At 37.7% G+C, this 23326-nt stretch overlaps 1 protein-coding gene across 1 annotated transcript in view; it reads right to left on the reverse strand.

Annotated features, from left to right (window-relative positions):
• Positions 1 to 387: 387 nt before the first annotated feature.
• Positions 388 to 23326, reverse strand: part of GHR (growth hormone receptor) — a 46946-nt gene continuing 24007 nt past the window's right edge. The window contains exons 4-8 of the mRNA XM_078151755.1: positions 19766 to 19944; positions 14979 to 15159; positions 11507 to 11597; positions 5145 to 5214; positions 388 to 3502 (exon numbers count right to left, since the gene is read on the reverse strand). Of these exons, the coding sequence (XP_078007881.1) occupies positions 2531 to 3502; positions 5145 to 5214; positions 11507 to 11597; positions 14979 to 15159; positions 19766 to 19944 (1493 nt within the window). The 3' untranslated portion in view covers positions 388 to 2530. The remainder of the gene's footprint in view (positions 3503 to 5144; positions 5215 to 11506; positions 11598 to 14978; positions 15160 to 19765; positions 19945 to 23326) is intronic.

Below are 23326 nucleotides of genomic sequence, written 5' to 3' on the forward strand. Positions count from 1 at the left end.
CTTAGAGACTTTGGAAATTTTCTCCTTGGATGAGGTTGGGGTCTCTTGATTTGAGCTAAGATCTCATCTCACTTCTATCAAGCAGCTCATTCACTTTTAAGTATTTTCTTTAAGCATGTGAGGCCTTGTTCGAGTTCTCAAATCAAAATTGGTTGGGAGCTGCTGACTTAGTCTAGCCATGGCCTGGTTCTGGCTGGACTAAAATACTGTAGCATAAGCCAACATCTCCTCCCTTCCCTGGACTTATTTTAGCTTTTACGCTGACCCAAACTGGCCCCAATCCATGATGGTAAACTCTTCTTACAGAATCAGAAATCTGCAGGGCATAATCAATCATCATTTTTTTTTATGTTGGCATTTGATAACAAAAAACCACATCTTCAAGGATCCAGGAAAATAAATTTATTAAACTTTGAAGGAAAAATCCACAGACATAAAGAAGTTAAATATAAACCGAAAGACACAACTATTCATACTGCTGAATAATGGCTTGTATAACCAGTAAAGTACCAAAATAACATTCTGAGCTTGATTGAGGTATTTTTTTTTAACTATTTTTGGCTATAGAAACTTTGTCAGCCTATTTGAGTATAGTAAGAGACTTCTTCCAAAAACATATGTAGCTTTAATTGAATTAGTGTTACATTTATGAAATCTTACATGAAACTAAATAATGGAGCTGTTAGAAAACTGCAGTAGCAAGTTAGCAGAAGATCTAATAAACACTTACTACAAAGTCACATGCTGGACTTTCCAATTCCAGTTCCAGCAACTGGCTGCAGTTCTTTCAGGAAAAAAGGGATTGAAAGTCCCTGATGATGTTGTTCACGTCTTAAAGATGCCTGTGCTAAATGGGCAAATCCCACTGATGGAGAAGTAAAATTCAAAGTTCCATCTGTCTTACTTTGTGTATTGCTGCTGCTTCAAATGAAGTGCATTCTCTCACTCAGATAGTGTTTTCCTCTTTAATAATATACTTTTGGGAGAACTTTCCTCACATCTACTAGGGATCAGGGACTGATTATCTGATTTGTGGATTACATAGATCTTCCCTTTTTCCTTTTCTTTTCTATTGCCTGATTTTGCAGCTGTCTCACTCTTTACTAACATTTTCTTTGAGGGGATAATAGAGGAAAAACTAAGGGAGGTGGAGCTCAGATCAGACAGCTTTTCAACACACAAGAAGCCCTAAGAAAAAAGTTTGGTATGGGAGAGAGTTATTGATATTGGTTTGTGGGATCTTGTGTTATCCACAAATCTCATTTATTTATGCTGTTCTTGTCCCTGATAATCCTGGAAGATGGGGGCTGTTGATAGGCTATGGGGGAAAAATCTGAAAAAACCCCAAACCAAGTTTCCTGAACCACATTGCCCTCTGTTCCCTGTTCACTTCATTTCATCCGGTTTCAACATACAAAATGCTTCATGTACCTCATTCCCCACTTGTGAAACAATGGGATAAAAATCAGGCTCTATATGCAAAGATATATAGATGCCAAGGCTACAGTGCTCATTTTGGATTCTCCCATGGGCTCAAAATCGCTCAAGGTGCAACTGCAGTATTTAAATGTTCTGGCAAAGAAATGTCTGCTATAACTTTTACTCCTCTTGATACCTACGGACATGGGCATGGATCAGAATATGGTGGTGAATGGATTCTTTGCTCTTACTGTTTTGTACAACTTAAAGTTTGCCTGAAAACTTAAAAATGTATAAGTACACTGAAAAAAAAAACACCTTACGGTAAGATGAATATGATCTAATAAAATAAGTCACTATAATCATTTTAAAATTATCTAAGGATTCTTTTTTGGAGGTATAAAAATGACCCTATAAAAACTAACTTTTTTTGTTATTTTATTTTATTTCACTTTTGCTTCTTATTTTTGCTGCAATGACCAAAAACTGAAACCAGCTTTGGTAAAATTGCAACGAATACATTCTTTAGATGGATCAGCATAAATTACAGTACACATTGTGTACCGTAATATAAAACAGCCGTGCTTTAAGTCTAGAATATTAAAATATCTTTATCAATTTGTATGTCAAAATAAATGTTTTACTTACCCAAACTACTTCTGCCTTCCTGTTCATATTTTATTTAGTTTTTCCAATTACCGATTTAAAAAACAACATCAAACAACTCAGTGTATGGTATGATTTGCATTAAATTCTCCTGAACTGCAAAACCACCTGATTTTAGCTTTTTCAAAAAGCATGATTTACTATACATTAAAAACATAGTCATTCAATGTTTAGTATCACAAAATCAACACCCACAATAACAAGACAATCACTGCTACTCAATGGTCTTGGAGAGACAATGCTTTAAAATATTTACAATTCACAATAGGAAAGAGTCTGATTAATGCTTGTGTGTTTGTGTGTGTTTATCATGTTTCAACACTTCAGGAAAAAGCGCTTAAGAACCGCCAAAAAAAATGTTTAAACATTATTTTGGTTTAAGTGGACTAGCCCAAGCCATCTTTATGCCATTAAATATATATGCGCAAGGTAAACGAAAGAAAGGCTAGGGCATGATTTTGTTCAGTTGGTCTGTGCTTACATAGCCACACGAGGTGAGGAATTCTTTGTCAGGCACAGGCAGCGCGGTAGCATTGAGTACAAGGCCCTGGGGAGACTGTACTATGTGAATGGAGGTATAGTCAGGCACGGGCATTTCAGAATTTGAAGGTCCTCCCGCTATTCCGGAACTCACAGCAGTAGTGGTAAGGCTTTCTGTGGTGATGTAAACATCTTCCTGGCTAAAGCTCGGCTCCACCCGGGGCTCTGGCTCAACATGAGGGGCCATAGAAACACATTTTTTCGCATCTGCCTCGCAGAAGTAGGTATTGTCCATGATGGAATTTGCTTGGCACAGTGAGGCCACTTCTGGGTGCCCATCACACTGTGATATCCCTGCCTTATTTTTTTGCCCGGGTGAAAGAACAACACTTCCTGCAGGAGTGATGTCGCTCACCTGGGCGTAAAAGTCAATGTTTGCCAGTGAACTCTGGTTGCTCAGCTGAGTATGGACAGGTAGGCCAGCTGACTCAATTCCACTCGTAAGAAGTGGTCTTGGCTTCCTACCTTCTGAAAGGATGACACTGTTGGGTGGATGAGTTGCTGGAGTATCACAATTAGAAGGTGACCCATCATTCTTCTGATCAAGGCATAGGAGATCTGCTTTCCCTTTCATCCTCTGTGACTGAGCAAAGTCTGAAGTCCCATCACAGGAGTCACTGGCACTCAGATCAGTCTCCAGAATATCTGGCTCATAACAGCTTGTACGTCCAGAGTCATCATCTTTCGCCCCAAGGTAATTCAGGGATTTCTGGTGGTCACTGCTTAGAAGTCTGTCTGTGTCGGATTCTTCCGTCTTTTCATCAGGATCGTCAATGTCCAGCTCAATGAACTCTACCCAAGAATCATCATTGTAGAATTGAGACTTATAGCTTTCATGGCTGGCTAAGATCGTGTTTACCTCTTCTAATTTTCCTTTCTATGGAAATGAAGAAAAACAAAATACTGTGAAGAGAGGTTCAGTTTGATCATACAGTTTATCAAGTAACACTTAGCAAGGGAATAATAAAAACAAATACCAAATGAATAATGACAATAATAATAGCATCCTATGTGTCATAAAATACACAAATATATATTCAGTATCTAAAACTTCATCAGCATAAAATCTGTCTTCATTTTATAAGGCTTTATCAACGAGACTTAGAAGTGATTATTATATGCTTAATGAAGATTACAATCCATCTTTGACTTAGTAGATAAGTCGTAGGAAGCTCCCTGAAATGTAGGGAGTTTGAGTAACTTGAGGTAGTATTTGAATTCAGGTCTTCTATTCCCTATGGAATAGAATGGAGGAGCTTTGCTCTCTTTCTGAGCTTCAAAAGATTGAGAGGGGCACCAGAGGGGTCTGGGAGTTGGAGTCTATAACTGAGCCTGGTGAGGAAGGAAACCCTTAGTGATATACCTGAACCAAGTATACCAGTAAATAGCAATTGGTCCTTCTGCCATGTTGTATTCAGAAGTTAAAATGGTGGGAGCGAATGGTTGTAGTAACTGCTTTAACTTTGAGCCAGTTCACTCATACATTTATACTAATGTAATAGGGGTTTGAGAACTAAGTGGCATCTTGATGTTTGTAGTTCAGAGGGACAAGCAATAGCTCTTAGGCCTAAGAGGGAATAATACACACACTGATATATACATCAGTGCTTTCTAGTATTACTCTCTCAGAGAAAGTGGCTGCTCAGGCTTCAGAAGGAAAGCTTCACTGACATTTTATCCTGAAGGGATGGGATCCCTTCTGGGCTTTACTGTGTTTCAAAACTCTTATGTCTAACAGAAGCAACTAACTTTTCTCATGGTTGGGGCCCTACTTTTACCTGTAGGCAAAATCAGCCTTGGTTCTAACTGACGTGGCCCATTTGCATGTTTAGGGTTATCATGTGAGATTTCAGTAATGCTTCCTTGCTTTAATTTATTTGTTTTTCCAGCTCAGAACTGTGAATTGAGGTTTTCTTTCTGCCCCACTTAGGGAAGCCCTAGAGAGGATCCTTTATTAAAGTGCTATTAAGAAGCACAGAGAAGTGCATAACCGTCATTATTATGCTACGTTCTAATTTACTTTCTTACATATGATACTTGGAATGCCTTTCAAAGCTTGGAAGAATTACGCCTCTTCAATCAATAGAAAGATACAGTCTTTATCCTTTGGGCTCTGCCCCACTCCCCCAACAATGTCACGTCTGTCTCTCCCACCAGATTACCTTGTAGTTTATTTATATATATTGCGTATGTACTTGTATATGTCTGTGTTGTCTCCCCTCATAGAATGGGAGCTCTTGGAAGGTGGGCACTATTTCATATTTCCCTTTGTATTGTGCTTAATAAATGCTTATTGATTGATATCATGAACATCATAAGATTTATTTTCAAAACATTTCAGGTCACTTTTGATATTTAACTAAGTAATAAAATGAGGAATTTTACATTGGAAAGGAAAGGGAGGAAAGAAATCCCAAATTAATGTGAAGCAAGAGTCCTAGCAAGAACGCTCAGTGAAACTTTCCTTAATCTCTTCTCTGCCTCAGGACTAGCCATAGGTCAGAAGGGTTAGTGATTACCTTGAGAAGATCTGGATCTATGCCTTTAATTTTTGGAACTGGAACTGGGGGCAGTATCAGCAGCTTGATCCTTGAAAAAACAAACAAACATTTTTTTTAAATGGTCTGATTGATTTTAAAAGCGTATGTTTCATTCTTTCAAAGGGTAGAAAACATAATATTGTCTTTATTCCAGAAATGTCATCACAAAGAAGGGGAAGAAGGAAGAGAAGATGATAGAGGCAAAAGGAAGTTAAGAAAAATTATAGGAGAAGGTAGAAAGCAGTGCAGCAAAATTAACTTTTTTACTGTAGTCAGTTTCAAATCAGAGGCAGCTCTATTGTAACCTACTCCACTGATGCATACACAGTAGATTGGTGGCTAGCTGTCACTTCCTAGAATGAGATTCAAGGATAGTTTCTGGGTTAGTTATAAGAAAGCAACTGTGGGTGACCTTCTGTTCAACTAATTAATTAATTTTTTCTTTTGTTTAATTAAAAAAAAACCAATGCGATAAAAAAAAGGGATCTCATGTTTTCTTGGTTCCTAGACCAACCCTCTATCCATTAGGTCACACTGTCTACTGATATCAGTACTATTTGAGTATTTGGGTCTTTCAGTTTCAGATATTTAAAACATAACCACTGTGCACACTGTTCATCTCATTGCCCATTTCAGACTCCTTATACTTGTTTATCATATAAGTTACTGCAATAATTGAAGGTAAGAATTGATTTATGAGAACCATTTTTATTTGAGATCCTATATATGAGAATCATAGCTGGGGGTGGTACTTTAGAGGTCATTTGGTTGATCCCTTTAACTTCAGATTAGGAAAGTGAAGGTCAGAGAAGTTATATGACTTGCCCAAGATCACACAGGGAGTAGCCAAGATACCAACCAGAGTCCTATGACTCCAGATCTATGATCTTTTTCTCCCACAACCACATGATGACTCTCAGTATGATTTTCTTCCTTCCTTCCTTCCTTCCTTCCTTCCTTCCTTCCTTCCTTCCTTCCTTCCTTCCTTCCTTCCTTCCTTCCTTCCTTCCTTCCTTCCTTCCTCTCTCTCTCTCTCTCTCTCTCTCTCTCTCTCTCTCTCTGGCAATTGGGGTTAAGTGACTTGCCCAGGGTCACACAGCTAGTAAGTGTCAAGTGTTTGGTCTGAGGCTGGATTTGAACTCAGGTCTTCCTGACTTCAGGGCCGGTGCTCTATCCACTGTGCCACCTAGCTGCCCCTCTGATTCCTAATCTAGTTATCATTTTATGACACAATTTTGATTACTTGCATCTTCCTTTTCAATGCTTATCTTCTACTCCCACCTCCAAACTAGACCTGAAGAACTACAGCAGCCTTTGATATGTTCTTTGTTTTTTTGGGGGGGGTGAGGAGGGCAGGGGCAGGAGGGTCTAGCCCTGAGATCCTGAGATTAGGGAGCTCCTAGTGAGAATGTTTTTTCTATCAAAGCAAGTCAACAATGATTCTGCAGTTTATCATCTTAGAAAGTTGCCTGGGGGTCAGCTAGGTGATGGTGGATAGAGCACCCACCCTAGAGTCAGGAGGACCTGAGCTCAAATTTGACCTCAGACACTTACTAGCTGTGTGACCCTGGGCAAGTCATTTAACCCTGATTGTCAAAAGAAAGAAAGAAAGAAAAAGGAATGAAGGAAAGAATGAAGGAAGAAAAAAGGGGAAAAAGGAAAGTTGCCTGGATACTGAGAATTTAAGAGACTTGTCTAAAGTTACAGACCTAGTATGAGTAAGAGGCAGGACTTGAACCTAGGTCTTTTTGCTCCTAGATCAGTCCTCTATACATTAGGTTAGGGATTTTTAACCTGGTATCCATAAACTTTTAAAAACTTTTTTTATAGTGGTATTTCAATATAATTGGCTTCCTTTATAATCTGTATATTTTATCTTATGCATTTAAAAACATAATTTTGGGAAGGGGTCCATGGGTTTCACTAGGCCACCAAAGGGTTCCATGACATAAAAAAGATGAAGAATCTAAATTCTAGGACATGCTGCCCCCTGACAGAGTTGTTTTATGGGTTCACATAAAAGGTATGGAAAGTAACTCTCCCTATCTTGGCAGTAGGAATAACTGATCAAATACTGTGACTATTCCAGGGCTTGGCTGTAGTTTGAAGACATCAGTGTGAATAGCTTCAATGAAAAAGTCGTTTTCAGAATGTTCTCACCTGCCTTTTCTGGGTGGTCCTTGTTTGCTTTGAGTCAAGCCTCTAATGTGCTGACTCAGCAGGTTAACCACCAACTTTCGGATGGGAATAAGATGCAGAAGCATGTCTTGTAGTGTCCTGTTGATTCTGTATCCCTCAAAGACTATTTCTTTCATTTGATTTCTTTCCCCAAATATAGAAATATAGAGTAACAACATAACCAAATATCCTAGAACAGCTAGTGATGCTACATAATAGTAATGCTAGGAAAGCTAGTAATGTTATGTAATGCCAGAAAAGAGCCTTAGACTGAGAGACAAAATGCCTGGGTTCAACTCCAGGCTCTGTCTCTTCTCAGGTGTGTGACACTGGGCAAGTTTCTTCTTCTCTTGATCCCTCATCTGTGAAATGCACTATCTGCCTGCCAGAGTCATGGTGTGAGAAGTGCATACTATGAACCATAATGCTTTACAGAAATGTGATTCATGGTTATCATTGTTATTTTTATGAGGATGATGCTAATCAACTGCTACTGGTTAGGCATGTGCTACGAGAGGGTTTTCCATCAGTGATTCTTGCTGATCTATCTATTTTTCTCTTTTTTAATGGGTCTCTGAAACCTTTGAGACTAATGGCACATGTTTGCAAGATGGATGGCCTGGGACCAGGGGTATTGCACATGGCTATGGAATGGATTAGAGATCATTGTTTTGGAACCTGTGATACTGGCTCAGAAACATATACCAATGACGAAAACTGGCCACAACATAAAGAGTAATTGAAGAGCTTAGCTATCTAATCTACAGTTGTAGATAATAAAAGAAAATCACTTGGACACAGCATGGAAAAGTAATTTTTTGCTCACATTTTAACATGTTCCTGGTGATCTGGAAATTTGCAAAATTTTAAACAAAATAATGAAACTACTTCATCTTTGAAGTACATGTAGTAGTAGTAATAGTAGTAGTAGTAGTAGTAGAAGAAGAACAATGATGTGGGTATACTGTAAAGGTCTGACTATCCAACTTTGTTATCCGGTCCTCTTACCCCTCTTCCAAATGCTCTACTACTTTCTGCTAGCATGTTGGAAATGTTGAGTATGGACAATATCATCTCTTTACTTATACAAAAGACCAATTTATCCAATAAAGATAATTTTTAAATAAAAAATTTTAAACAAATAAGGAACATATTTAAATGTTTTCCACTCAGATTTTTTCCTATACATCTAGGGGATGGCATATAATAATGATGATAACAATTATTATTATCACTGGATTTTAGATGTAGATACAGAAGGGAAATTTTTTTTCTATGAATTTGCCATTTCAAATTTTTCTTGGGGCAAAGGGATTACTGTTTTGACTGAGGGGGCAATCACTTGGTTTGTGTGGTTTTCCCACAGGCAAGACATTGCACTGAATGAATTTTTAAGTTTTTGTAAAGCAGTCTTTATGATTCTACGTAACTCAACTCAACTAAAAATCTATTTAGATGATTATTATGGTCAGAGCACTTTGTTGAGCATTGGATAGGGAACAGATTGGTAGAAATACTGCATTATTTGAAGTTTTCTTTTAAGGGTCAAAATATGTAAAATCTAGATATTTTCTGGTACACAATATCTACTACTTCCTATTTCTATTGGAACATGGCAATTAGAGGACATGTTTTCTGTATGTGGGGACCCTGTTAATACTGAAGATGTGGGAGACAAAAAATGTGTTGGTTTTTTTTTACAAGACATGAAAGTTAAAAAAAACACTTTAATATGCTTGGTTAATTTTAGTACAGAGGAAGTTTGGGACCCAATAATTATAGTTTTAAAAAGTGATCAGAAAGGTAGTTTCTTGGTAAAAGATTCCATTTCCCCCTCACAACTCTAAGATAAAGTTTACTGAATTTCTTTAACATTATTTAGTTAAGAGGATCCTATTCTTTCTTTCTACTTAATGTTGGCTGGTTAATTCCTGACAAATTAAATAATGTACACCATAATTCACTTGGCTTTTACAATGTTTCCTGATGATCTGTGGCTAAGAGTAAATTACCTTAGCTATGGTACTTGAATGTAATGGGACATCACTGTGGTATACAAAAAACAATGAATATAAAGAATATAGAGAAGAATAAAAAGACTTAAATGATCTGGTGCAACTTGAAAAAAGCAGAGCCAGGAAAACAATATATACAATGGCTCTGACAACATGATTGGAAAGAATAACAAAACAATCAAAACTGAAATCTGTGTGACTATAATGATTACACTTGACCTGAAGAAGAAATATAAGAATATACCTCTCTCCTTTGCAGAGATAAAGGATCATGGGTGTGACAGCGCATGTTAAAATATTAGATTCAACTGAAATATTGGTTAGTTTTACTGAATTTATTTTTTCTTCTTTGTTAGAAAGGAAGACTTTCTGGGTAGGGGAGGAAGATGTAATATATTGAAAAATTCACGTGGTATGAAGACGAAAGACATCAATAAAACAACTTTTAAAACACTGAATCATCTTACTTTATAGTAAGCAATGTGCTCCATATAAGTTAGCTTTGTCTCAACTGTCTCATCAACTATACACACTGAAGTATTCAAATGGTACATAATTTGGCTTTTACCTAAAATTATTTAAAATTGTTTATATTACTTCAAAGTGCCCACGTGTAACTAAAAACCAAACAGGTTTGTATTTCCCCCCCCAAGCATCTTGAAAGTGTTACCAACCTCCTATATTATAGGTATCCTTAGATACAGGAAATGGAAATGTTCCTGAAAAGTTGTATGTTAAGTGAAACTTTGTATAGTCCAACTTATTTTTTTTCCAGTGAATTACATCACAAAATCAAAGATACATCCCCAAGGAAAGTATCATATCATGTACTAAGCTGAAAAATCTTGGCATGCTAGAGACTATATAGTCTGGCAGTACTTTCTTTGCCTTCTGGGAATTACAGACTCTAGCTGTGATTCACTTTAAGAAAGCTCAGAAGCTGTACTTTCTCTTTAAAAACAACATCAGTGACAACAACCACCACAAAACACAGAATAAACCAAACTCAAAACAGAACTCTTTGTAGCACGGTGGAAAAGGAATTCATGCTTATAGCTTTAGCCAGCTCTACCTAGGGCTGGTCAGGGTTTGAATATTGGACCTTATTCTTGTGCCAGCAGTGGCAGCAATATAGCAATACATGTAACCCCCCAAATGCAAAGCTCTTGGTGATGTCTAACAATCTTCGATTCTGCTTTATACCCTTTGTAATAAACGTTCACATTCTATACTGAGTTACTCATACCAAGAGATATTCAGGCCATGATCATAAAATCTTAATCCTAAAAGAGACCTTAGAGATCACTAGTTCAATGCCTTCATTTTACAGATGCCAAAAATGAGGCCTGTAAAAGTTAAGTGACTTCTTCAAGGTCACACAGCAGTGGCAAAGGAGGAAGACGAACTCAAGTTTCTCTGATCTATCCCAGTGCATTTTCTACCTCTCTAAGATTTTGTCCTGGATACATAAAGGAGAATGTAAAGAGAATGTATATGATTGTGACAATGAAAACAGTTTAAGTCCAGACCCCATTTTACCTGAAATATCAAGAATATGAAGGCTAAAAAGTTTATTTTTTAAAATTAGTTTGATGCCTGCCTTATATCTCTTCTTTACTCCATATGTATTGAAACACAAGGTCAGACCAGGCAAGAACTCATTGACAGCCTGGTGGCTTATCTGGACAGTCATACCTTTACAGGATATATACCCATGACTCTGCAGTATAGTTTCATTATTTTGTTTGAACAAGAATGAACATTTGAAAGAAGAGTAAAGGACCTGAAGCTAAGAAATGAGCAGATAAGATTTCCGAAATGACTTTATCAGGTAGGGACAAACCAGTGTGTGTAGACACATACATTCTAGGCATATAATATATAATTCTTAAAGAATCTGTAGCCACACTTTATGGAGTCTACACCAGCAAACTACCAATGGTATATGGAGCAGGCTAAACTTGTCATGAATATGAAACTAAGCATAAAGTCACTGGGTTTTGTTTTCCATTTTCACTCACAATTTCTGGGGAAACCTATTAAGAAATATAAAGGGGATAAGCAACGGAAATCTAATAGCTCCACTGGCCAAACCCCCCCTCCCCCCCAAAGCCCAACACCTTTTAAAGAAGTGTGTTTCAAACCTACCTTTGTTGTTTAGAAAGTATGAATACAAATAACACCACTGTCAGCCCAAATATTCCAAAGATAATAATCAAGAACCATGGAAACGGGAAATCTGAAATGCAAAATAAAAATTCACTCACACAAAGGACTGAGTCTTTGAAGGGAAATTTAGACTTCATGCTTTCTTTCTGGTGCTGAGTGTTTCCCAGTTGTCATTCACCTAGTAAAGTCAAGAGCCATTTTATCGGGAAACTAAGTGAGACCACGAACCATAAGAGTGCCTCTGCTCACTGAATAATAATAATACCTAACATTTCTATAGTGCTTTCTATGTACCAGGCACTGCTAAGCACTTTACAATTATTATCTCACTTGATCCTCAAAACAACCCCGTAAGGTAGCTGCTATTATGATCCATATTTTACAGATGAGGAAACAGGCAACAGGTTAAGGGCCTTGCCCAAGGTCACACAGCTAGTAACTATCTGAGGCAGGATTTGAATTTAGGTCTTCTTGACTCTAGGCCTAGCAGTCTCTCCACTGCACCACTTAGCAGCCCATGTCCTCAAAAGGACTTCAAGGTTTACTCATCTGGCACAAAAATAATTGTGTTCCTTTACAAAAATACGTTACTGAAGTGATTTCATAGATTGCTGGCATTTGTTTTTCAATACTTTGGCCCATGTGGATATGTATGGATATGTCATTAAGGCAGAGATTCTCAAAAAATTTTTTTTTTTTTGGTGAGGCAATCAGGGTCAAGTGGCTTGCCCAGGGTCACACAGCTAGTAAATGTCAAGTGTCTGAGGCCGGATTTGAACTTAGGTGCTCCTAACTCCAAGGCCGGAGACCTAGCTACCCCTGACTGCCAATAATTTTTAAGAGTGCAAAGAGGTCCATCGACCAAAAAGTTTGAGAACTATTGATGTATATTAGTGAAATCCATGCCTAGTCTCTATCTCTACACCGGATTAATACTTGAATTCTTCAAGAACTAGACATTTTGTTGGTTTGTGTGTTTTCTCCATTGTGATACTTTGTGACTTGGTAAATGGTCTTTGGAAGTTGTGGCAGAAAAACTCACCACCCTCTGGATCAGTATTTTCAAGCTTACACGTCTTCTGAAAACAGATATACAGTCTATAGCTCCCAGTTACTAGTGACTTTGTCCCTGAGATTATCTTCTATCTATTCTGTTTATATGTATGTGTGTGTGTATATATATGTCATATACACACATATATGTATGAATTATTTGTATGTACCTAGTTATTTATGTGTTGTCTCCTCCATTAGAATACAAGCTCCTTGAGGGCAGGGACTGTTTTTACCTTTGTGCCCCTAGAGCTTAGCCCAGTGCCTAGAACACAGTAGCTATTTAATAGATGTTTGACTGACTGTATTCAAAGCCCTTCCTACTTGGTAAAGTCTACCAGAGTTGGTACTCTTCTAGCATAGCCTTGAAAATATTGAGTCACCTCCTATAATGGGGCTTTGGAGGACTATAAATACTATATATGGGATAAAATCCTATTATGTATAGTATCAAATACTACTCAAAGTAAATGGACCATAGGCTGGGGTTTAGAATCAGTTTTGTTATACAGATTTTTCACCTTAATGGCATTTTGGAAATAGGATTCCACTTGCATATCACATATAAAAGTAGGCAGTTAACTTCTCTGTAGTTTGCAGTATGTCAATTGAAATGTTTGCTAAATGTCAACATTATCCTGAACACATTCCAAGTAGCTAAAAACCAATCTCATTTTTAAAGATCTTTAAAGATGGAAACTTCATGACCTCTCTTAAAAGCTAATTAACAATAATAGCTAGCATTTATACAGAGCTTTAAGGGTTACAATTGTTTTTATAAATATTAACTGACTTGTATAACTATTTAATGCCATTAAGAAATTCTTCCTTTAATATATAAATAGGGTAAATCCTTTATGCTTCTAGTTAACCTATACCTCTTTAGTCCACCATGGGAACAGGCAATAGTTTATGGCTTTTTTTTGGAGTGATGACTAGCCAATGCTTGACATTTAAAGAACCACAAAAAATGCCCCTGCTCTAGAATATTGTCTCACTTGTCAACAGCATATTACTTAACCTGGTTAGTCTTCACAGAGTCACTTTAATAGCTCAGTGCTTCTCTCTTTTCCCTTCCCTCCTCCCCATGCCTTCTCCATCCTATTATACACTGGAGAAAAATATTACATCTCTGTTGACTATAGGAGTTCCAGAGGCTCTGATCTACTTAGAATCCAATGAATATTCTATGGAGCATTTTTTAAAAGGCAAAACTCAATAATCACCTCTGGACACAATGATCACTATTTAGCCTCATGACTTCAATTGCCAAGTAGGCAGCATGAGTATGGTTTCCTTATTTTATTTCAATGGGTGAGGAAACTGATGCTCAAAAAAGCTAAATGACATGCTTAAGTTCCCATGTCTAGTAAATGGCAGATCTAGGATCCAAATCTAGACCCTCTGACTTCAAATCTAATTTCTTAAAAAAGGATACCACATTGCCTCAAATCACCCTGGAGTCCTCTTTTCTCTTCTGAAAACAAGTCCAGCCTTTTAGTCTTTATCTTTTCCTTATAAGCTTTTTTTTTTTTGGGGGGGTTAGGCAATTGGGGTTAAGTGACTTGCCCATGGTCACACAGCTAGTAAGTATCAAGTGTTTGGTCTGAGGCCAAATTTGAACTCAGGGCCTCCTGACTGCAGGGCCAGTGCTCTATCCACTGCGCCACATAGCTGTTCCCTCCTTATACGCTTTTAAGTGCTGCCCTTTGCTCATTTTTGTGATTCTCCTATGACTTCTCTCTCTAAATGCTTCACAATTTTTTTAGAACTGGAGCTCAGAATTGGCCATAGTATTTAAATAAGAGTCTGAACAAAGTTGAGAAAAATAGGGCAACGATGATTCCTTCATGCTATATTCCTGTTAATTCATTTGGCCGATACTTCTGACTCTGGAATCAAAAGGTATCTGAAATGGATAAATATTTCTCATTCTATCCCAATACTGGGCTAATCAGAAATTAGAGGAAAAGCCATATCGGTGACCTTAAGCTGAGAAATCTTGGAGAGACATTATCTGATCCTCATAATCAACTATCCATAAAGATCTAGAACTTAATCTCTTCTCCTGGTCTTTGGATAGTCATGAAGAAAATAATCTGGAAGTCAATTTCCCTTTCTTTTTTCACCTAAGGAGGTCTATCTTGAACAGAAAAGAAAGGGAGAAGATTTCCACCTTGCAATCTGGGTCCTAATGTGTAACAAAGAGTCTTTGGATACCCATGAATGCAATAATCTAGAAGCCTATTCCCCTTCCTTTTCACTTAAGGAGGTCTGCCTTGAAGAAAAAGGAGAGACAATTTCCATCCTTGCAATATGGGTCCTAATGTGTCTCCGCTCTTCGTAAACAGAGAAATGAGTAGTATGTACAGGCAAGTGCTATTTTGGTTTTCATTACCATTGATTTTCTCTTCACAATCATTTATAAAAGGGCTCATCTGGGGAAATGTTACATAAAGTATTTCACTGAACTCCCCAAATTTATCCGAGGTACGTTGTCTGGATCTGACTCGTATTTCATATTCTCTATCCAACCTCAAGGAATACACTGGAACAGATGTGGTGCGTACGAGTTCCATCTACAAAGACAAAAACATCAACAATTTTCTGGTTAAGAAAAAAGCTGGGAGGGCCCAACAAATGATGGGACACCCTAGAAGCTTCTTAGAAAAAAATGTTATGGATAATCATGCCATGGTATTTGAGTACATGGTACACAGTGGAGTACATGGTACTTGTACTCTAGAAAAGTTTTGAGCAGGCAACACATTTGTCTTAAGTTCCATATATGATTATACTGGAATTACCTTACTAAATTATTAATACTGTTTCTAATTAATGAGAATAACTTGTTACTTAAGAAGATCCCATGATGAGGCTTTTGCTAAAGCAAAGAATCCTCCTGGAAGGTATGGCTCTTGTGTAAGCTCCAGCTTCTATATGTCAGGTTTTCTGAAAGCACAGGTAGACCTCAATCTGAGTTTTTGATGTATCAGGTAAGATGATCACTGGATGTCTATTAGCATTAGTAGAGCACTGGAAAAGATTCTTTTCCAGACGCTGCCCTTTGAAGTATGTCTGAATGGGGCAATTAAAGAGGGAACAGATAAGACCATATAAAACAGAAACATATGCCCATGTGTAAAAGCCACACCAACATACAGAGTTTATGACTGCACAGGGTACATTGAGAATCAAGGAAATTACAAAGAACCCTGAACCACAGACCTAGAAAGGACTTTCAGATGAGGTCACTTAATTGTTTAACTTGTTAAAGAGCTCTCTTGGGTGGGGTAATTTACAAACATTTGAATTGAAAAAACAAAACATGTCAATAAAACTTAAAAAAGGAAAAAAGAAATCCTCTGGTCCTTCTCAATTCCATTCACTAAGAGCTCACTAAAGGCTTCTTGTTTCTCCGAAGGCTTAAAGCTACCTGGAAAGACAATTCCACACTATAAAAATATTTAGAAGAAAGTCTCTGGTTTCCCTTAGTAAGGTATATAGCCCTCAAAGTCAGCATTTTCCCATCATCTCTTTGAAGTAAGGGTGATATTATGCTGGTTGGACTAGGAAGATGGTCTTTTTAAAAGATATTGCTCCTCAAGAGGCAGAACAAACCAGGGATGATTTCTCCCGAAGTCAAATATCCAAAGCAGATATTCAATATGTGCTTTTCATATATTTGTGGGCAGAACACTATGTGCCTGTTTATAGAAAATGTGGGGCACTCAATTTTTCAACACCATGGATTTTTCACATAAATAAAATTTCCATAATTTGTTTTATTAAGTCAAAAGTTGGACTGAGAGACTTCTAAAACACATTTCCCTTTCACCTCAGAATGTTTCCACCTGAAAAGTATTTATTTTTCTCGTATTTACAGGGAGTGGCTTGACTTCTTTTAATTCAATCAAATTCAATTCAACAAACATTTTAAAGTGCCTACCTACTATGTGCAAGGCACTACTCTAGAGGCTGGGAATACAAAGACAGGAAAAAAAAAGGATCCCTATCCACAAAGACTTTTCTCATTCTATATACTTCAATATATGTAATAAATATATCCCTGAATAGTTTTCTGGTAAGCCAAAATTACATGTATCAAACCCACTATCTTTTGAGTTGCAATTTTTAAAAATATGTTTCTAGCCTTGGAACCTTGAGTATTGTTTTTGCTGTGATTACCCACGATTGATTCTTTTTTTTTTTAAACCACTATAACCCTTTTGAGATTTCACTAGTAAGAATACTGCCATCTTTCCTCATTTCCCCTCTACCCAACACTTTTTTTCCTCCTTGTTCCTTCCTCTTTTCCTTTTGTATTTTGTCTTTCTCTTTCCAGTTAGCTCCCCACTACTGGCTTCTATTTTCTTTGGATGTAATCTATTTCCTTTTATACATCCACTCCCATGCATTCTGCTGTTTCCTACTTTTTCCTGCCCTTCAGCTTAATTTTTTCCAGACATAAAACAATCCAAACCCACCTACTGGTTTAGATGCAGAGATAGGCAGGAGAGAAGTGTCAAACTGTATCAAATGATTCTATGAATATCTTCTGTCCAGTGCTGTAAAAGCCACATTCATTAGTGACCAAGCTCTCAGAAGAAGTGGGTTCTTTTGCTAATGCTGCCCTGTATAAGTAAACCCTGGGCAAGTCTGTTAACTGCTCTGAGCTTCAATTTCCTCATCTGTAAAAAAGAGAGTAAAATTACTTGCCCTACATATGTCACGGAGTTGATGTGACGTAAGTAAACTACAAAATGCTATCTATATGATTGTGATACATTTTTAACTGTATTTAAACATTTCAAATATTTATATTATTTTTAGCAGGCATTATAGCACAAAGAATAACTACAAGGTCACTAACATAATCTCCAAATAAGTTTTTAAAAATGCATTATTTTATTTTATTTTTAAAAGCCATTGGGGTTAAGTGATTTGCCCAGGGTCACACAGCTAGTGTCAAGAGTCTGAGGCATATTTGAACTCAGGTTCTCCTGACTCCAGGGTCAGTGCTGTATCCACTGTGCCATCTAGCTGCCCAAAATGCATTCTTTTAAAAGCAGTGTTCCCAGGCTCATCATTGTAACAATGACATTTATAAAGTTTTAAAATTTGTAAAGTGCTTTACAAACATATTGTTGTTGTGCAGTTATTTTTCAGTCATGTCTGACTCTTCATGACCCTATTTTTTATTTTCTTGGCAAAAATACTGGAGTGGTTTGCTATTTCCTTCTCCAGTTTATTTTATAGATGAGGAAACTGAGGCAAATATGGGTAAGTGACTTGACCAAGGTCATACATCTAGTATATTATCTGAGGAGGCCTGGCCCTCTATCCCCTGAACTACCTAGCTTACAAACATAACCTTATACTAATCCTGTGAGATGGTTACCTTCCCTCCTTCATACATGAGGAAACAGAGAAACCAGAAGTCTGAGAGAGACTAACTGATTTCCCCAGGATCCAAATCAGAGGTGATATGTGAACCCAGGGCTTCCTGACTCCAAGTCCAGTATTCTACTCATTGAGCCATACTTCCTGTAAAATGGTGGCTCCTAAGTCACTCTTAGCAAGAGTCTTGAAGCTTTTCCTGTCTCTGCTTACTTAATCCCCCTCTCTTCACTATTATACTCTTGTTCATGTTCTGATATAGCATTTAACACATCTTTCTGTCACAGCTAGAGTTGATAGCTTAATCAAAATCAGGGAAATCTAAAAAACAAAAGCCAGGAGGGCAGCATTGTAATACTTTGAAAGCTTCTCACAGTCCACATTTCTGCCAGTGACGGAGCTGGCACAGTTACCAGTGGTTCATTAGAGTGGACAGTACCCAGTGCCTCAAAATTCTGAGGGAGATACAATGCCAGAAAGCTGGATATACTCTGAAGATGGGCCAGAAACAACTTGGCTAGGTTTGGCCTGCGGTTAGGCTGCTTTGGAATTAGACAGACACTGAAATAAGCATGATTATCTTGTTTTTCTTCTTGTTCTGCACCATGTGGAGTTTATCTAAGTGCTGAGTTCCCACGGACTTGGCAATGAGAGCCTTTGTGGGGGTTCGGAATGAGACAGGCAACCAATTCTATATTTGCTCACACAAGGACCCTTTTGCCTGGTTATCCCTCCCATAGGAACATATCTTTCTGAAATGGGTCGAAGAGGATGTGCTTCCTCTGGGATACCCCTCCTAGAACTTGTATTAGTGGCTTCTCAACAGCTGTAATTCTGTGCATGGGAGACAACTGGTGCTCCATCCTTCCCCGTGTTTAGGCACATTCCCAAACAGAGCTGCTTGGTCAGAGTCTGCAACGGGATACTTCAGCAGCATATAGAAGTGGGGGTTGGGGGAAATCAGCTTTTTCTCTTTCCTCCTCGTCTTTAATGTAAACTCACAGACAGCTTCCCTCTGCTCCCTCACAGAACCACAACAGTGTCTCATTTATTAGTTCAGCTTTTGGCGACATAAACGAAAAAATAAAAAGTCTCATTTACTCAGAGTTTTAGAGCCAGGATTCCCAGCCTGGAGGACCCCTACAATCCTCTGCCCCACCCCTGGGGTATAAGAGGCTTGTTAAGGAGATAGGGGGAATAATTAGCAAATAAGTATAGTATGCCGTTTAACTTAATTAACCTATCCTATTTCTTATGCACAAATGCATGCAAACTCTGGACTCTCTCTTCTTTCTTATTGAATGGGGAGTATGGATAGGTTTACTAAAAGCCAAGTAGCATGGGGATCAAGAAGGTTTGGGAACTTCTGGTCCAGGGCCCAGTAGAATTGAAGCCAAGTAAAAGGCAGATATGGCACTAGCCTTAAAGCTAAGGATCCAGATAAAAGGAATAGTCTTAGCATCATGGATTTTGAGGCAGAAGGTACATGAAAGGTCATTTATTTCAACCCCCTCTTTTTCCAGAGGAGAAAACTCAGGCCCAGATAGGGCCAAAATTCCACAGGTAACAAGTAGCAAAGCTAAGCCTTGAACCTGGCTCTTCTGACTTCAACTCCAGAACTCTTGCCATGGCATCTTCTTGCCCCTCCAGAGGATAGTCTTCCCTCTCTTTCTCCCATCAGGAACCAGAATGTTACGAGAACAGAATGTTATTAGAAAGAGAAGTCTGAAGTGAAAGGCATTGAAGCCAAAGCATTTATACTGAGGTATCATATTCACATCTTACCTTTTTCCATTGGGTGTCATTTATTTCTTTGTACTGAAGCTCATACTCCAAGAGGATCCATCCTTTCTGAACATCTGCATTGGGAGGTGGCCCCCATCTCACCTGGATGTCGGCATGGATCCCTGTTAGGCTGGTGTTCAGCAAAGTCCAGTTGAGGCCAATGGGTGGATCTGGTTGTACTGTTCATTTCAACAGTGTGTTAATGAATATGTACAGAAATACCACTTGTATTAACTGTATTATTAATTAATTATTGTATTAATATAGTATTTACTTCTGATGAACTCTAAGCATTTTTTAAAACTCTAAGCATTTCTTATAGTTTCATTGTATACTTGCTGAATTCTTTCAATATTCTCATTCAAAAAATATTTTTATTTATTGATGGCCTGCTCTCTATTTTGATTTTATTGCTGTGTAGACCATTCACAGAAACTTTCATTTTGAGTTTAAAAACTGATCTGAAACTTTTTGGAAGATTGGAGAAAGCATCTTGTATCTATAATCCTGGCTTTTTCTTTTGCTTGATGACAGTCAGACTTTGAAGCTTGTTGAGGAATTCTGTTTTCATTTAAAATATTATAAAAATAAGAGAAAGCAAGACCTGCAATACCTTAACAGTTTGCCAGATCTAGAACCGAGACCAAATAAAACTCTTATCTTCAGATATAATGAGAGTATGGTGGTCATGGTGATTTTCTCTCAGAATAATGTGTAGGAAATTAAACTGATCTCTGAAAGACAGAAGATGCAATATCTTCCAACTTCAGTACTTAACCTACTATCTGTGTAACTGGAGAATTGGTACTTGTGCACCTGTACATCTTCAGCTCTGTTTTTCTGTAGTACCCTGCCTAGGCCATAACACAGGTGTCAGTAGCTTTCTTAGTGCTCCCCATCAGCCCTTTTCCATGCCATTTTCTATGTCCATGAATGTGTTGGCTAGAAATACAAGACTAAAGGCACCTCACTGTTACTAAAAGACAGATAAAGTTCGAATTGTCTTAATTTTATTTTAGACTGCCATAGTATTGCAAATGGAAGATTGTTCTATTTCAGAGGGAATTTAATCCCTATTTTTGGGACCAGCTTTAATAAAGACCAAAAATCTCCTGATTTAACTGGATTCAGAGATTCAAATAGACAGTGCCTATTTGTTGCTGCTAAACGGTTTCCTTGTGCTCAGTGCTAAAACATTCCTTATTCCACAGCAGTGTGGAACAGATATGAAGACTCAAGTTTACAATTGTGATTAAAAATTACCCTGCTTCTAGCATATAATCCCAGTCCTCATTCCTATTTATTAAGCATCACACTACCCAGAAACACACTAGGAAATGTGAAGCTGAATGAAACCAGTGCTTTTCATTTAGATCTTTACCAAATGTATCATATATAATAGTATCGCCTTTTTCTAGCTTTCGGTCAAATAAATTTTTACATAAATTTAAAAAAAAAAAGAGAAATAGCAGCTGTGATGTATAAGCCAGTCCACAGCAAATATGACTTTTCGTAGAGAGCCTGATCATTGGCATTAAAAAAAAAGATTCTCTGGACCTTAGTCCTCAGTATTAGGGGCTTTGAAAATAACAATTTGTTGATTGACAATAATATTTGCCCTTTAAAAAAATCTGTTATTACAGTTTCATCCGTGGAATTAACAGTAAGAAGGATGCATTACCACCTGCCATGTAGCTGCACCCTATGAACCACTGGATTGTTCCATATGACCTGCCGCTGAAACCTCTTCTCTAAGTAGTCTCCCTCTTTTAGAATATGAGCTCTGTGAAAGCAGGGACTGTCTTGCTTTTCTATGTGTATCACCAGCTTTTAGCATAGTGCTTTACAAACAGTAAGCACTTAATAAATGCTTTTTCATTTGTTCATTAGTTCATTTATAAACCCATAGAAAACAAAGCAACTTGTATTGGCAGGATGCATCAGAGAGAAGATAATGACATGTTGTCAGGGGCCTTTATTGCCTGACTAGGGGTCAAAGGAGAAAGTCCTTAACTGTGACTTTCTCTTTCATTTGTTTAAGAATAGGCCTCTCTGTTGTGCTGTAATGAAGGCTGCAGTCTGTTATTTTGCACTCTTCCATGACAGCAATGCACTAGTAACTGTACTTTTTGAGGACAGAAGGCCAGAATCCATTGGCTATATTTTGCATGTTAAACTCCTATTCTATGTCTCCTCAGCTGGTGTCACAGACTGCTTCCTCATCTGTAAAATAAGGGGTTTTGAGGAAATGGTTTCCAAGATCCTTTCCAGTTCTAAATCCTAGGATATCATGATACAAGGGTGTGAGATGTTCAGTACAAGGGAATTTCCCAGATAACTGAAGTGTGCCCTTGAAACCCCTCCCATTAAAAAAATTAACCAATTTCAACAAAAATCTTTCCAAACCATATTATCTACTTTCCTGCCTCTCCAGAGGCTATTGACCACAATATAACTTTCTTTCTTGATGATTTAGAGTTACTATTCCTAACATAAATTGATGCTAGGACATAGCCTCATTCTCCTTTCATCAATAAAATGGGGAGGATGAGGTAGATGTTCTCTATGGTTTCTTCTACATCTGACCACCTATGACTCTACTGTGCAGGAAATAGTGATACTTTTAAGTCCTGTTTGCCCCCGCAACAAATTATCCCTAGACGATTATATTTTTTTGAATTGTTTTGTATGACTTTTTTTTTTTTTTGTCAAGGCCTAACTGCTTGATATTAGCTTCTTCTTGTTTTCTTTGTAGTGGTCATCAATCTGCTGGGCTTAGGAATCTAATCACAATCGTTAAAATCTTGTTCAAACTGTTAGTGGAGTTGTAAACTGGTTTAACCATTTCGGAGAGCAATTTGGAACTATGCCCAAAGGGCTATAAAACTGCATGCCCTTTGACCCAGCAATAGCACTTCTAGGTCTGTATCCCAAAGACATCAAAGAAAAAGGAAAAGGAGACATATTCACAAAAAATATCTCTATAGCAGCTACTTTTATGATGGCAAAGAATTGGAAATTTATGGGATGCCCATCAATTGGGGAATGGCTGAACAAGTTGTGGTATATGACTGTGATGGAATACTACTATGCTATAAGATACAATGAGCAGGATGCTGGGAAGACTTACATGAACTCTTGCAAAGTGGTGAGCAAAACTGGAGAAGGGTACACAGTGACAGCAATAGTGTATGATGATCAGCTGTGAATTATTTAGCTATTCTAAGCAATACATTGATCAAAGACAATTTTGAAGGATTTATGATGAAAAATGCTATTGACCTTAAGTTAAAGAACTGATAGAGTTTGAATGCAGATTGAAGCGTACTTTTTTTTTTTTTTTGCTTTTTGGTGAGGCAGTTGGGCTTAAGTGACTTGCCCAGAGTCACACAGCTAGTAAGTGTCATATGTCTGAGGCTGGATTTGAACTGAGGTCCTCTTGACTCCAGGGCCGGTGCTCTATCCACTGCACCACCTAGCTGCCCCCAAAGCATACTTTTTAAACTTTATTTTTCTTCATTTTTCTTTTAGTCTGTTTTCTTTTGCAACATGGCTAATACA

This window comes from Phascolarctos cinereus, unplaced genomic scaffold (genome assembly GCF_003287225.1).
Source record: "Phascolarctos cinereus isolate Bilbo 61053 unplaced genomic scaffold, phaCin_HiC Scaffold_4;HRSCAF=312, whole genome shotgun sequence".
Taxonomy (NCBI): domain Eukaryota; kingdom Metazoa; phylum Chordata; class Mammalia; order Diprotodontia; family Phascolarctidae; genus Phascolarctos; species Phascolarctos cinereus.